At 35.3% G+C, this 15,497-nt stretch overlaps 1 protein-coding gene across 2 annotated transcripts in view; it reads right to left on the bottom strand.

Moving 5' to 3' along the window:
* LOC149787845 (isoleucine--tRNA ligase, cytoplasmic-like) overlaps positions 1-15,264 on the bottom strand; it is a 146,791-nt gene extending 131,527 nt beyond the window's left edge. The window contains exons 1-4 of one of the 2 annotated variants that reach the window (XM_089974065.1): positions 14,955-15,264; positions 4,101-4,229; positions 1,996-2,152; positions 1,402-1,521 (exon numbers count right to left, since the gene is read on the bottom strand). In XM_089974065.1, the coding sequence (XP_089830191.1) occupies positions 1,402-1,521; positions 1,996-2,152; positions 4,101-4,219 (396 nt within the window). In that variant the 5' untranslated portion in view covers positions 4,220-4,229; positions 14,955-15,264. Of the gene's footprint in view, positions 1-1,401; positions 1,522-1,995; positions 2,153-4,100; positions 4,230-7,175; positions 7,279-14,954 lie in introns of those variants that run through there. The other variant, XM_089974066.1, reaches the window with a different exon arrangement.
* Positions 15,265-15,497: the final 233 nt, after the last annotated feature.

Below are 15,497 nucleotides of genomic sequence, written 5' to 3'. Positions count from 1 at the left end.
AAAATAAGTCTTGAAATTGTTCAGTCCGGCTTTTCCAAGGAAATACTGTTGCAATTTATTATTTTTTTTGCTGGATTTAACGCAAAGTAAGATCTTTCTGCCCACATCAATGCAAAGTAAGATCTTCCTGCCCACATCAATGCAAAGTAAGATCTTCCTGCCCACATCAATGCAAAGTAAGATCTTCCTGCCCACATCAATGCAAAGTAAGATCTTCCTGCCTACATCAATGCAAAGTAATATCTTTCTGCCCACATCAATGCAAAGTAAGATCTTCCTGCCCACATCAGTGCAAAGTAAGATCTTTCTGTCCACATCAATGCAAAGTAAGATCTTTCTGCCTACATCAATGCAAAGTAAGATCTTTCTGTCCACATCAATGCAAAGTAAGATCTTCCTGCCTACATCAATGCAAAGTAAGATCTTCCTGCCTACATCAATGCAAAGTAAGATCTTCCTGCCCACATCAATGCAAAGTAAGATCTTTCTGCCCACATCAATGCAAACTAAGATCTTTCTGCCCACATCAATGCAAAGTAAGATCTTTCTGCCCACATCAATGCAAAGTAAGATCTTTCGGCCCACATCAATGCAAAGTAAGATCTTTCTGCCCACATCAATGCAAAGTAAGATCTTCCTGCCCACATCAATGCAAAGTAAGATCTTTCTGCCCACAGTGCAGAAAAGAGTTCTGATTATGCATTAACATAACCTAAAACCCAATTTTACATTTATAATCAGACATTTAACATGATGCAATGCAAAGCAGGAGGACTGTTCATTTTTTGTAAAATGTGAAAAGAATTTCTACTTATATGAAACATATTAATTTTTCCCCAACTCAATCAGGATATACCTTCTGTATTCTTTGAAATGTAGAATAATCCCAATGTATATTTCTGCATGCTATAAGCGACAGCTAAGGCAGGAGCTGCTGTTGCTGGATAGTTAGCATTCTGGACCCTTGACCGAATCTAGTGAGGTGAGTCCTTGGCAAAGAACTGTATCAAAATTTCTTCAGAATTAATGAATCTACTTGTGCCACGAAGCACCAAAACAAACCAAACCACATGGATATCACAGATTTTTTACCCACTTTACAAGTGATTCTGTGTAAGTGAATCACCAAAAACAAAAACGAGTCACAAACTGCAAAGATAAATGCTCTGGAATTAACACTGTTTATTAGTGGTCAGATGGACTGACATAGCAACAGCTATATCTAAATATTACATTCCAGGGAATAAAAATTTATTCTGAATCACCCAGAAGGCAAAGAGTGGCATTATTTTCCACTTTTGATGATACTAGACAAATGTGTACATGTACATCCTGAAAGTAGTGACCATAAATCCTAATTTCAAGATCAAATAATTGAAATTCATTTGACAGTAAACTTACCTCCCACTCCTTTGAATATCTCATCACAATCTTCTTACACTCGTTGTTGTATGCCTCAATTCCCATCTTGGTCACATCTTCCGGCCCTTTGATCCCTAGCGTTTTGTCAATTTCATACTCCTGAAAAGATCAAGAAATGCTATTATCAAACATTAACCTTATCTTTTACAAAAGTAATTTTCTAGATCCTGCCCCCCCCCCATTATCTTCTTCCAAAATATAGATAAGAAAAGCAATAAATGTGATTATTTCAGATTTTATTTGCTATTAATTTGTATCAAATGTATTAACATTTTCAATTACATGGAACTTGCACTTCAGTTTATTTAAATCTGCATCATTCTACTCTTATAGTTTAAATTAGGTGAAAAAATCTGGTTAAAAATGAAGGAGCTTTTTGTCATGAAGATGAAAATTGCAAATGCAACCATACCAAAAGTTAATTTTGTCTTACGACAAGTTGAGCTAAACAGAGTTCAAAATTAACCTGCCTTCTGTCCCAAAACCAACTTTACACTGGCATCACGAAAACGTTTTCTGTAGCTTATCACTTAAGGCAGGAATATAAATATATATGGTTCATGGTCCACGTACCACTGGAAGCCCGTGACAATCCCATCCGAAGCGTCTCTCAACATAAAATCCACTCTGGTGAGCCCACCTGGTCACCACATCTTTCATTGTACCAGCAAGGATATGGCCATAATGAGGTAACCCTGTAGCAAATGGGGGTCCATCATAAAATGTGTACCTGCAACAGTAAGAGCATGTTTAATCACGTCCAAGTAGTAAATATTATATAATCTGTTATTTTTTCACAAACAGTCTTTCTAAAACTGGTCCTTACAATGAAATCAAGTACATCTTTGGAATACAGCTTGCAACATGCTACTTTCAAAACTAGAAAAGTTCATAATTAAGTCAAACATGATTATACAATTATTCTTGCAGATATTTTTTAACTGAGATGGCAGTTGTTTCACCAAGTCAAAATCAAAGTATCAATGGTACTGACATGTGCAGAACAGTGAAAAGTAAAAACAAAGCTCATCAAAATGACAATTTCTCCACATAATTATTTTGCAGTTCAAATTTTTTTGAAAATCCATTAAGTGGTTTTTTAAATTTAATTTCTTTAAAGTTTCTCCAGTTTTATTATCTTCCTAGCTAATAGCAGATCAGTATCATCACACAAATGGGTGATTCAGATGAATCGGTTCCCTCAGCACCTATCATTTTACCCCAAAAGACAAAGCAAAGCTTCTTAGCACTTTCTTGAGTTGACATCTAACCTCTTCCCTTTACATGCCAATGAATCCTTTCATTGGAGTCGCAGCAATATAAGCATACAACAGTGGACATCCACTACATAAGTGGAAGTTGCCACTCAAATGAGCAACAGCAGACAGTGCCGAATGTTCTTTTCAAGCTGCATATATTGTCTTTTAATTTTCAAACACAGTGACATTCTACTCTGAAAACAATAAAAAATACAAGACTCCATCAAAGGGACTGATGTTTTACTGTTTCCAGTAATTCAAGATTTGACCATGTCTTCCTTTTCACTGCTGAGTGTTGAAACCACCTTTATATTCTTCAGCAATAACAAGATTTTCTGATCTGCTGCTGTGGTGGACATATCAAATGTCAGATTGGGACCAAATTTCAATGTTGATACTACTTTTGCTTTTGGAGTAAGATTTTCATTTATGACTAACTATGCAGAATATGAAGTCCTGAAGTGATTGTTGTTGTTATTGTAGCATTTAATGCCATTTTTCAGCTTAATATAGGCTATACATGGCAGCCAGTATAACTGGTGGAGGAAAAACCCTGTAAAACCCTGGGAAGAACCACCGACCCACGAGAAGCCAATGGCAAGCTTTCTCACGTACCCACATTAGCTGAGCCTAAGACTTGAACCCACACAGACATAGGTGAGATGGCAGTGATCCGTAATGGTGAGTGCTCTAGACCACTCGGCCACCATAGTCTTGCAATGAAAATCCTATGCCAATATGATCATTCGTTCAGCAGTAGTGATAAGAAGATTTGCAAGATATGTATTATGTGCTGGCTGTATTATATGTATTATATATAGGCTGTATTATGTGCTGGCTGTATTATATGTATTATATATAGGCTGTATTATGTGCTGGCTGTATTATATGTATTATATATAGGCTGTATTATGTGCTGGCTGTATTATATGTATTATATATAGGCCGTGTTATGTGCTGGCTGTATTATATGTATTATATACAGGCTGTATTATGTGCTGGCTGTATTATATGTATTATATATAGGCCGTGTTATGTGCTGGCTGTATTATATGTATTATATATAGGCCGTGTTATGTGCTGGCTGTATTATATGTATTATATATAGGCTGCATTATATGTTAGCTGTATTATATGTCTCAGCAAAAATATTTTTATTTAGGACCAACTAGTCACCAAAAAATATCTTTCAGTGAAAACTACATGTTAATATAACTATCCATTCATAAGAAGAAGCAATAACAAGATTTCCATATCACACATAAGCTTAGCAACATTTTCATTTAGGACAAAGAAGACATCATAAGAAGTTTAGGAAGAATATAAATAAGATTTTTAAGAAGGCTAATACAGTGTCCATATTGGATAGAGACCTGAACATGGAAAACAGTCAAGTAATTCACTGTTGGAATACATTACCTTGGGCGTCCTTTAGACTGTTTCAAAGATGTTTTAAAGGCATCAATCTCCTTCCAGTATTTCAACAGATTTTCCTCCTCCTCAGGAAAGGAAATGCTTTCTGGGACAGATCTGGCCATGGTCAGTTTCCTGCAAAAATTACAAGCAAATGAGTACACCAAAGCCAACTTAACAAGCACATGCAAATTTCAACTGAAATTAACAACTTTTTTGAAAATTATTCATAAAACCAGAGACACTGATGATACAGCTACTCAGAAATCTTCCAACTCTAATGCTTAAGCCCTAAACAAGTCTTACCCTATGAGCATTCTGACTTTGTGACTTTTAGTGTCTTTGAATGTATCTTGCTCTTCAACATAAAAGTCTGAAAACATGATACAGTAGAACCTGTCTTGAAAGACCACTCCTGCCACAAAATCAGGGTCACTCGAGACAGGTGGTCTATCATGAAAGGTCATAACACTATATAACAAATAAATATTTACATGGAGAACCTGGTCTCTCAAGACAGTCTTTCATAGCAGTGGTCTCACAAAACAGGTTTTACTGTACTGCCTTTGAAATGAAATGTGATCAATAAATTATGCAGCTCTGCTCTATGAAGATTTTGGTAGTCTCCAGCAGCCAAACATTAATTATCAAGCAGAAAATAAATTCAGACCAAATGAAAGGCAAATAAGAGATAAAACAAAAGAAAAACTGTTATCAGTCAAAGTAACGAGAATTGTATTACAATTTTTAAAATGGGGCCTATGGTTTATGAAATTGGTCATTTTTACACATAAAAAGGTCAAACTGGGACTTGTTAAACAAAATTTGGAACACACTGTTCATCCACAAAAATTGACAAAGAAAAACTTCTTAACATTAAATAATTCAACAGCCCAGAATTCCAACTTGAGTTTAATTCAATCAAAACAGTTGCCTAAAATGACCCCAAGATGAATTTCACTTTGCTGTATATTGACTTCATGACATTCCCCACCCCACCATTTTTAGTTCCATACAATTCATTAATAATCAACGTTAACACCAATCTGTGTCAATTCTCCCTTCAATGAGACAGCTAGAAAGTTAAAAAAGGACATTTAATGCTCTGTAGCAAATTTTGATACTAATTTGATGTTCATAAACGCCAGAAATTACAATGCTCTATATGGAAATCCTGCTGAAAATGTACCAGGATCCTTGAAACAGGAGTGACTCAAAAGGACATATGATCTACAAGGCAAAATGAATTTTCTGGAAATCAAGATGGAACCATTTCTTGCTTTTAACTACTGAGTGTCAAAACCATTGCTGATATTCTTCAGTCATAAAGATATTTTTAACTCTGCTGCTTTGACCGATATACTAGATTTCAGATATGGCACAATTTTCATTTAGGCCCATCATCAGAAGTCTTTTGGTGAAAACTCCATATCAATATGACCTTCCATTCAAGGGGAGGAACAACAGCAAGACTTCTGAGAAGCCTTTGTCACAGCCTTAATGGATGTATGACTGGCATCATTTTCATTCAGGACCGACCAGGTATATGTATCGTAAGAAATGTACTGGTGATACACCATGGTAACATAAGCATCCATTTCGGAATAATAGAGATAACATTTTCAAGATGGCCATAATGAGTCAATTTCCATCATTTTTATTTAGGACCAGCTAGACACCATAAGAAGTTTTCTGATCATAACCCCCCCCCCAATCCAAATGACTTGCCATAAAAAGATTTTCAAGATGGCTACTTGTTGTTGTTGGGTTTAACGCCATTTTTCAGCACACGATAGGCTATGCATGGCGGCCAGTATTAATGGTGGAGGAAGAACCCGGGAAAACCCCGGGAAGAACCACCGACCCACGAGAATCTAATGACAAGCTTTCTCACATACCCACACTGTCCGAATCCTAGACTCGAACCCACGCAGACAGATGTGATGGCAGTAATTTTTGAATGATTTAAAAGGTGCCTCACAATTTATGACTTGAAACCAATGATGTGTCCCAGAACATACAGTATACAAAAAAAAAAACTTTTAAAATTAATTTATGGTGTCCAAACAAATACGGCATCCATACATACACAGTAAAATGGTTAACACATTCATATGTTTCATGTTATTTTGTGTAAAAAGTATAGGTAGTTTATTATAGTGTTTGTGCAACATTTTCATGTGTTTTATGTTGTCTGTACAATTGGTTCTTATGCACCTGTGAGTTAGCTTGATGTTGTAATGTACTTGGAGCATTTTTAAAAGACACTTAATTACTGTAAGCCATTAATAGCAGCAGTAACAGTAAAACACAAATATAAGCCACAAAAATAAAAAAATTATTCAACAAGGAAGTAGTTCCAATCAAGCTGCATTCCCTAAACAAGGGGATCTATCATGAGAACTACTTCCTCATTCAAGAAGTTTGTCACTGTGGCTCTTATATGCGCTTTACTAAACTGGGTTCAAATTTATGTTCTACATGTCATCATGAACTAAATGCACAAATGTTACCTATGCCAGTGAAAATGTGAAGAGGTACCAGTGACCTTTTCTTGTACAGGTGTAATACTAATTGAGGTGCTTATATAGTTCAACGAGTCTAGCATGAACTGGGCAAAATGAAACAACACTAAGTTTACCCGAGTGAACAAAATGTGAAATATGGGTCACAGTGATCTACTTTTAAGAAGATGGGTGTAGTACTCATCAAGATGCAGCTACTCACCAAGATTCATGATTCCAGATATAACTATATGTATAGAAGGTGCAAAAAAACCTGAGCTAATTAAAATGTACACAAAAAGGTGGTCTCTCATTACAGGTCATAACACTATATAATTAATAAATCTGTGCATTGAAAATAATGTCTCTCAAGATGGGTGGTCTCATATAACAGTGAAAATTGGGACACATTTTACAGTGTCCCAATTTTGTAAAAGAAAAAAAAGAAAAAGAAAAAGAAACATTCTAGTTTTTACATGGTTTTCTATGTCAGCCTACAACATCAATATTGGGATCATCTACTCTGGATACCTGGTATTTAATACGCAGGTATTAAAAATATGATCAAGTTACTTACTGGTTATTTGCTGTGTACTTGCAAGGCTATTCCATTCCCAAATGAAATGAAAGTAACACACTACAGGTAAAACATTTCATACAGAAGGCTGATGCAATATTAGATAACGTTTTCTTGGTAATGACATGTGTTTGACAATTGTAAACAACCAACCGGTTCAGTGAAATATCTGTACAGAAACTTGAACAGGTTCTTTCAGCTAGAATTGATTAAAACAAAAGAAACAAGTATGTCAAAACTTTATAAAAACAGAGAATTTGTAAATTCCAAACATGCATAAATAAACTATGAGAATGACTACAGACCAATTTTAATGACAAAAATATATCTCACTTCCAGTGTTTTGATTCAGCATTTTTCATTAAATATAAAATGGTAGGGAAATTTATATCTTTTGGTTTGGGGTTTTTAGAGCACTTTCAACACACTATTGGTAGTATCACATTACAGAAACTGGAGCTAAGTGCCTTTCCCAAGGGCACACCAAAGCAGCCATGTTTGTATTGTTTACTTCAAAAAAATTTAAACATTAAAAGAAAGGAACTGACAGGGTCATACCTTTTAACCAATGTTCTGATACAATTTAAACTGTAAAACAAAAAATGCTTTAAATTGACTAACTTTCCATAAATCTGCCTCTCACAACTGTTTACTTCCGTAATGGTGAGCACTTTAGACCACTTGGCCACTCGGGGCCCCAAAAACATTGTATTCTCTAGGTCCTGATGCAAACCAATAGTCAGTAGTTTTGTTTAATACAATGCGCAAAAATCAAATTTCTTCTCAACCAAGACTGCTAACAGAAATCAAGTAGGCATGACATTGGTCTCTTTTTATGACAGTAGCTTCAAGTTTCATAATTAATTCACACTGCAGTATTGAGGATGTGTCAGAGTTACAGAAAATATTCACTCTCAACAGAATTTGCAGCCACAATTGTCTACCAATTCTTTGCATGGCTTATCTTAGTTCATTTATGGAAAAAAGAATACTTCCTGAAGGCTTTAATAAGTCACTAACCTTTAGCTCAGCTTAACTGTAATGGTGTAGCAAGGAATTCTGCCCCTCCCCTTACAAAATTGAATTCTGGGGCCCCCTTTTAATATAAAATGATTTTTATGGGAAATTTGCACACACACACATACACTGCAATAATGTGTGGGTTGCTTGGGCAATCCAAATTTGCAATGGGCATTTTAACTATTCAATGTGTCGATTTCGAGGTCACATGCACTAATGAGCTACACTTAGAAATTAACATATTAATAAAAGCTAAATTTGTTCATTTTGATGTACTCTTATAATGACAACATGTACATCTCTGAATTCAGTCACTGTAAATATCATTACTCTGCAGCTAGTCAAAGTCTTTGAACTTGCCACTTAGCTATTGCATCAGGTTCTTTTGATGTACTCTTATAATGACAACATGTACATCTGGGGGCCTTTCAGCCACTGATTCTGTCATTGTAAATAACAGCACAGCTTAAATGATCAACACATTTTCACACTCCACAGGTAGCAGCACTAGCTGAAGCAAGACTGGCAATCCCTTGAATTTGCCACCCAGCTATTGCATGTGTATGGAGGACTCGTGTGAAAGATTTTTTCAGCATTTCCGATGACTAATTTATGTCCAAATATGTGTGATTAAGTGTTTCTGTTATGCAATAATCTGGATTACATTAATCTTACACTTCATGAATTTTAATCACTGCTGTGTAAGAACATTGTCACAGATCTGTTATCTACAGGTTTCTAGAACTCTGCATTTTTTTGTTGGTCATCTATTACAATGCTTTCAATATCATTAAGGGACCCTCAGGCATTAAAAGTTGAGAAACATGAAGTAACCACATTATATCTGAATCTGTGTTACAACAAAAGCGAGTTATATTAATGGTTAACCATTATTTAGTTTAATGTGGATGTTAATATGGAAATATGACTACCATCCTACTGCTCATGCTTTGCTTACAAATTTCTGGAGTCCACATTTCAGGCTAAGCATCTTATATGCAAATAAAACCCAACTAATTCAGAATAAATATATTAAAAGTAAAGAGTGTTAATGCCTTACAAGTTGACTGTAAGGAAATAAGGTTAGATGTAACATGGGCTCTACAGCAATAAAATTGTTGGCACATATATGGTACATAAATACAGTTGTCAAAATGAATTTACACACACTTTAGGTATTCATATTCAAATATCACCAGTTAAATGGAACTTTCAACTTTTTCATGTTTCTTTTTTTTTCTTTTCATTGGCTCATTTTCATCACAAGACAGTTTCCCACAAAATGTAAACAGATTCTGTCGACTCATATTTTCAAGTCGATATACTTTTCTACACTCTTTTAAAACGATTATAGTGATTTTGTAGTGCCCTGTAAAAGTCACATGTACAGTGGAACCCCGCTACAACGCGATGATCGTGGTCCATAAAATCGGATCGCGTTAAAAGCGGGGTCGCGTTAATGCGGGGTTTTACAATATTTAACTTTTTTTCCGAGAACATATACGTGTATACATGTGCAATGATCAAAAGTCGGCTTATCATCAGATGAATATTAACTGGAATGCATTAATTAAGATATATTCAAAATAATCGATGGCTAATATATTTATAGGTTATTACTGTGCATTAAAAACATTTACTAATTTTTATTTGTTTGAACGATAATACAGATTGACCGATAATACCAGACTATCGCTATATCATGAAAAGTGTATCAACACCGTATGCTACCGTGCCGTCGTGGCATGCAGTTCATCCATAATGGATGTAATTTCATTGAAAATCGTACAGATTTAAAATATTCAATAATTTTGTAATAGTCTGAATTCGTCGTGTAAAATATAGGATGAACAAAATATTGAAACCATTTACTTGCCGTCTGATATCGTACGGTCATTGCATGCAGCTATTCCCGGGTCTACACACGGTGTCTGTATTGGATATTATTTACTTTCAACTGTTTGTTGTTTGATCACACCGCCAAGCACAGCACACATGTTGGCGGCTTTCGTCCTTTGATGTTTATTAAATTGTGCGACTCTTGTATCAACCACAGCTTTGTCTGCTGCTTGGCTGTGATTGCAGTTAAATAAGAAGCCCATGTCAGCTATTGTTTGAGCAACGACTGTATACAGATTTCATGGAAGACAATCACAAAGACGATTTACTGGCTTTACTCATGGATCCGTAATAAGTAACACTTCCGATAATGTTTACTTCGGCTTAACAATTCAAAAACCTAATGAAACCAGTTTTCTCTTCTAGAGTAGAATATGGAGCTTCACCACAACCTGTTCAAATTGATAAATTTCAGAAGCCAAGCGTTGTACACACTATTTCTTGTACGTTATATATATCGTATTATTTTAGAATTCATACACGATCACTTCTCCAAAATCAGTTAAAGAACCTGGATAAATTGTTAAGTTCCGATAGTTTATTATTAAAAGTCATACGCGAATTCTTCCACCAAATTATAATAAACGTTTTACACACTATTTCTCGTACGTTAAACAAATATTTTCACAGTCCGATAAAAATACACGTAAATGAATTTAAATTTCAGGAACCATGCCACGATCATATTATTTTAAAAGTCACAACTAATCTCATGCCCAAAATGAAGTTAATTTCTTGTTTTGTTTTTTTTACTTTTCTCCAAATTTTTTTTTTTCATGTGTGAATGAATATACGAAATTTCGGGAGCCATGCTACGACCGCGTTATATCCGAATTCGCGTTATGGCGGGGCGCGTTATAGCGGGGTTCCACTGTACTTAAATAGCAGTTATTAATATTATTATGGCATACCAGTACCAATGATTTTATAATATTAATATTGTCCAAAATCAGACTCTGAGAAAGCTTATGTTACACTCAGGATTTATTTTCTCATCAACACCAATTTAATTTAAACAATGTTACAACAAAATAGGGCACTGTTTACATGCCAATCAGTTGCAGATGCTTGCATACACGCCTGATGGAACATTTCTTTGATGCAGGTCAGAGGGACAGTCCTTTTCACAAGATAATTTTGCAATTATGAAGAAAAACTGTTAATTAGTCACACTGGCTTCTTGCCTGTTTACTCAAATCTAGCCTTTAACTACTGTGCAGACTGGCCATGGCTGAACAGAATATAAAAAGGGGTGCATCCTAAGGAAAATGAAATGAGTAAATGGGAGAAACAGCACATCCTTTAACCCTTTACCTCATGCAAGCGTCTTTGGATGCCTCTACACCATTCGCGTGGAAGCACATTTTGACGCCTCTACTCAAGTTACATGGAAGCGCCTTTGACGTCAACTGTAAACATCAGCCATTTTTTGTAGCACCACCTTCGGGGAAAAACCCCTATTAGATACTACATTCATTTCTGCGAATGACAATTACATCAGATCACGTGATCACTGTTTATGCACTGGTCAATATCTGCTATTTAAAGTAACTGGGTCAGAATCTCCACTCTCTAAAATGGCGGTTGCGGATTTCATTCAGTACTTATGAAGTTTTCATGATCAGAATCACGACTATGAAAGATTCATTAACCAGGTAAAGGCTCTGCTTTGATGTAGGCAGCAATTAGTTTTTATAAATTATCAAATTTAGATGACTTAGTGATGTAGACATAGACAAAAAACTTGTAAATTTTGAGCATGGGAAATGGCAGCTATGGTTGGTCACGTGGCCTCACTGACATGATGGTGAACGAGTTCTCTCAAGATTTTTAAGCACATTAAAAATTCTTCCATGAAAAATAATTACACAGCTATAACAATCAGACTTTACTCTTAAATTTTTCTACATATAAGAGATGTGTACCAAAAATGTAAAATGGTTAAAATTGCTGTTAAACGTAACATACACTACATTGCTTAACAGTTCACAGGCAGACCTTTGCGTATGTGGTCAACTAGGTAACAGGTGTTCTATTTATAGCACACTGCACTTTGTCACTATGCTCTATGAGATAAAGGGTTAAACATTTCATTTTTATCTAACCTGTAAATGTATCAACCAATTATACTTAATGATTTTAGTAAGTTATTTATATAATTAAAAAATTCAATTAATAATGACCATTTGCTGAAAGGTATATCATTTGGATTTTACTTATTTTTCAACAAAATAAGTTTGACTTGTCTTAGTGTTGTTCCGATTATCAATTATAATCAATCATCAGTTGGTTGAGCGAACCAATAAGATAAACTGATTGTGAAACTCCATAATCGATTATGTGTAAAGGGAGACTACTTTCTTGTTGTATGCAAAGCACAAAGGTTAGTAAAACTCCCAGCCACTAAAGCTGACCTGAAATTTATTAATTCCCTTCACAACTACAAATATAAAACCATATTATACTTCATAGGTGCAAAATTTCATAATTAGGAGCATATAGCCATTATTACATGATCAAGTTGTTAAATAGTTGAATTAATAAATTTAAACACATTTTGATGATTTGTTTCAGTTTTAAATGCAACATTATTTGTAGTATTTGTAAACAATGACAAACAAGAAAACAATGTCCTTCTACACTTAAAATTATAGACACATCACATATGAATGAAAGGATTTTGGGGGATTGGAGCAGTATTTCAGTTGCTGTTGTTGTTGTTGTTGTATGGTTTAACGCCATTTTTCAGCACACGATAGGCTATACATGGCGGCCAGTATTAATGGTGGAGGAAGAACCCAGAAAAGCCCGGAAAGAACCACCGACCCACGAGAAGCTACTGGCAAGCTTTCTCACATATCCACATTAGCCGAATCCGAGACTCGAACCCACGCAGACAGAGGTGAGATGGCAGTGATCTGTAACGGATAGCGCTTTAGACCACTCCGTTACGGATCACTGCCATCTCACCTCTGTCTGCGTGGGTTCGAGTCTCATATGACTTATCAACCATAAAACGTTGCATTCATTTAACAAAGATGTAGAACAAAAATAACACACAACACAATAGACAAAAATGTAATATTATCAGGTTAAAGTATACATGTCATTAAAAGAGATTACTCCTGTACATTTACTAACATCTTGAACTTGATCAAAGATATAACTGAATAACAAAAAAAATTAAAATTTGCTCTTAGTAACCAATTATAATCGATTATCAGTTGGTTAAGTGGAACCAATTATCGATTATGAATTTCTGACCGATTCCCATCACTAACTTGTCAACCAAGTATCAACCAATTAAACTTAATGATTTGAATAAGTTACTTACATAATTAAAAAATTCAATTAATAATGACTATTTCTTGAAAGGTATATCATGTGGGCATGAGAGATTTGGATTTCTAACATAGCTTTAACAATCTTTCAGTCATATCACTACAATGTCTGCAGTGTTGCAGTAAATAGTGACGTAGCATCATGTCCCATCCAGTCATACTATCCTGACACCAGGCAGAATAGTCCTAGCACTAACCTCTTAATGCAGAGTGCCCAGCAAGGCAGCTGCTAGAACCATTTTTTAATAAATGTTAGGTATGACTCAGCCTGGGTTTGAACCCAAGACCTCCCGCATGCAAGGCAGATGCTCTAACCACTTAGGTCATCAGAGTAGTCAAAAGGTATATGGGCTTTATAATTTTAAAATACAACATACAATCAGTTTAGAACGATGCAGTATTCTATCTGATACTGGCACAGATGTAGTCCAATAAATCAGCCCCCCCCACCTGTGCTCATACTATTGGAAGGTTTGGTGTTTGACGTCACCTATTATGACAATTACCAGTTCGAGTCTCGAATTCAGCCAGTGTGAGAAAGCTTGCCGGTAGCTTCTCGTGGGTCGGTGGTTCTTTCCAGGGTTTTCCTGGGTTCTTCCTCCACCATCAATACTGGCCGCCATGTATAGCCAATCGTGTGCTGAAAAATGGCATTAAAACCCAACAGCAACAAAATTATGACAATTACACAAATGAAACAGATGAACATATCTGCAACATATTTGTGCACATCTTTGGCACCAGTTTTTATCACAATATGTATAAAATATTTCCAGATCAATTCCTATATTTGACATCTCAAAAATCTACATTGATCAACACAACTCAACCTCTAATGGCTATTTCCATATTATATGTGGCTACATAATGCTGTTTTATCAGAAACAAAAAAGATGCAACTTCTGCTCATCCATTCATTTGAAGATTCTATTGACAAAATCCTGGGACACTTAAGTCACATAACCAAACAACATAAACTTTCAAATGAGCAAACAAGCTTTAGTCACATCTCAAAATGGACCCTTTAGCCAACCTTAACTCTAGAGCTAATTTATCAGACAAGTCTACAGTAGGTTAAGAATATATGACTTGTGAATATGGAAGGTATAATCATTATCAGCATCTCTATAATTACAGGGATAGGAACAGCATGGGATGTAGGCCAGCAAGTGGTTCTCTGTCTCCTTTTAATCTGTCTGACAATGTCAGATAAATAAAAAAGTGGCTTAGAATAGTGTGTTGACCAATGTGTAAATGCTGCTATGCTAGTGTCATTATTTTGAATATCAACTATCTCCTCGAGAACTCAGTTTTCTTTTAACTGCAAAATGAGGCTGCTAGACTAAATCGAATTATCCTTCATATTTATCCTTTGAAAGTTTACGACCACCTATGAATAATGGGTACCGAGATGATGCAATCATGTGCAATGTGCAAGACACGAGATTCGTAACAACTCGATTTTAAACTAGATCATCGATTTCAGTAAGATAGCATGGCATCTGAGATTCTCTCTCACCTGACTTTTATGGGAAGATCAGAATCTTGGAAGTCTTGTTAAAATTCCTCTTTAAGAAAGTAACGGTAATACCGAGTTCGTCCTCAAAACCCAACACAGAAAAATGTCGCAATTTACTGAAGCATTGAACTGGTGTCTGTCGATCAAATTTACAGTGCAAATGTACTATTTAAAAAAGAAATTAAACTGGATCAAGATATAAGGGTCTTTTCAGTGTTTTTCGCTCTCTAACTAGATTGCAGTTTACATAATCGTTGTCATTTCTAAGAAACATGTGCTACCCACGCACGCACTGACCGAAGATTCCGATTTCCACATGGGAGAACTACGAAAGATGTAAATCTCGAGATGCATGTTCAAACAACATTCGATTTTAAAAAGACCGTACGTCCAAAAAATTTAGCCAGTAAATATTATGCATTAGTTTTACAAATTGTGTGAATAACGTTCATATAAGAATAAAACTGGTACTTTATCAACTAGGACGAGAGTGTAATATTGCATGAAGTATTAAATCATTAAATCAATCCAAATTAAAGATTT

This window comes from Sinohyriopsis cumingii, chromosome 11 (assembly GCF_028554795.1).
Source record: "Sinohyriopsis cumingii isolate HCF-2022 chromosome 11, ASM2855479v2, whole genome shotgun sequence".
Taxonomy (NCBI): domain Eukaryota; kingdom Metazoa; phylum Mollusca; class Bivalvia; order Unionida; family Unionidae; genus Sinohyriopsis; species Sinohyriopsis cumingii.
Note: the sequence above shows the minus strand (reverse complement) of the source record. Positions and strands in the feature narration are given on the sequence as shown.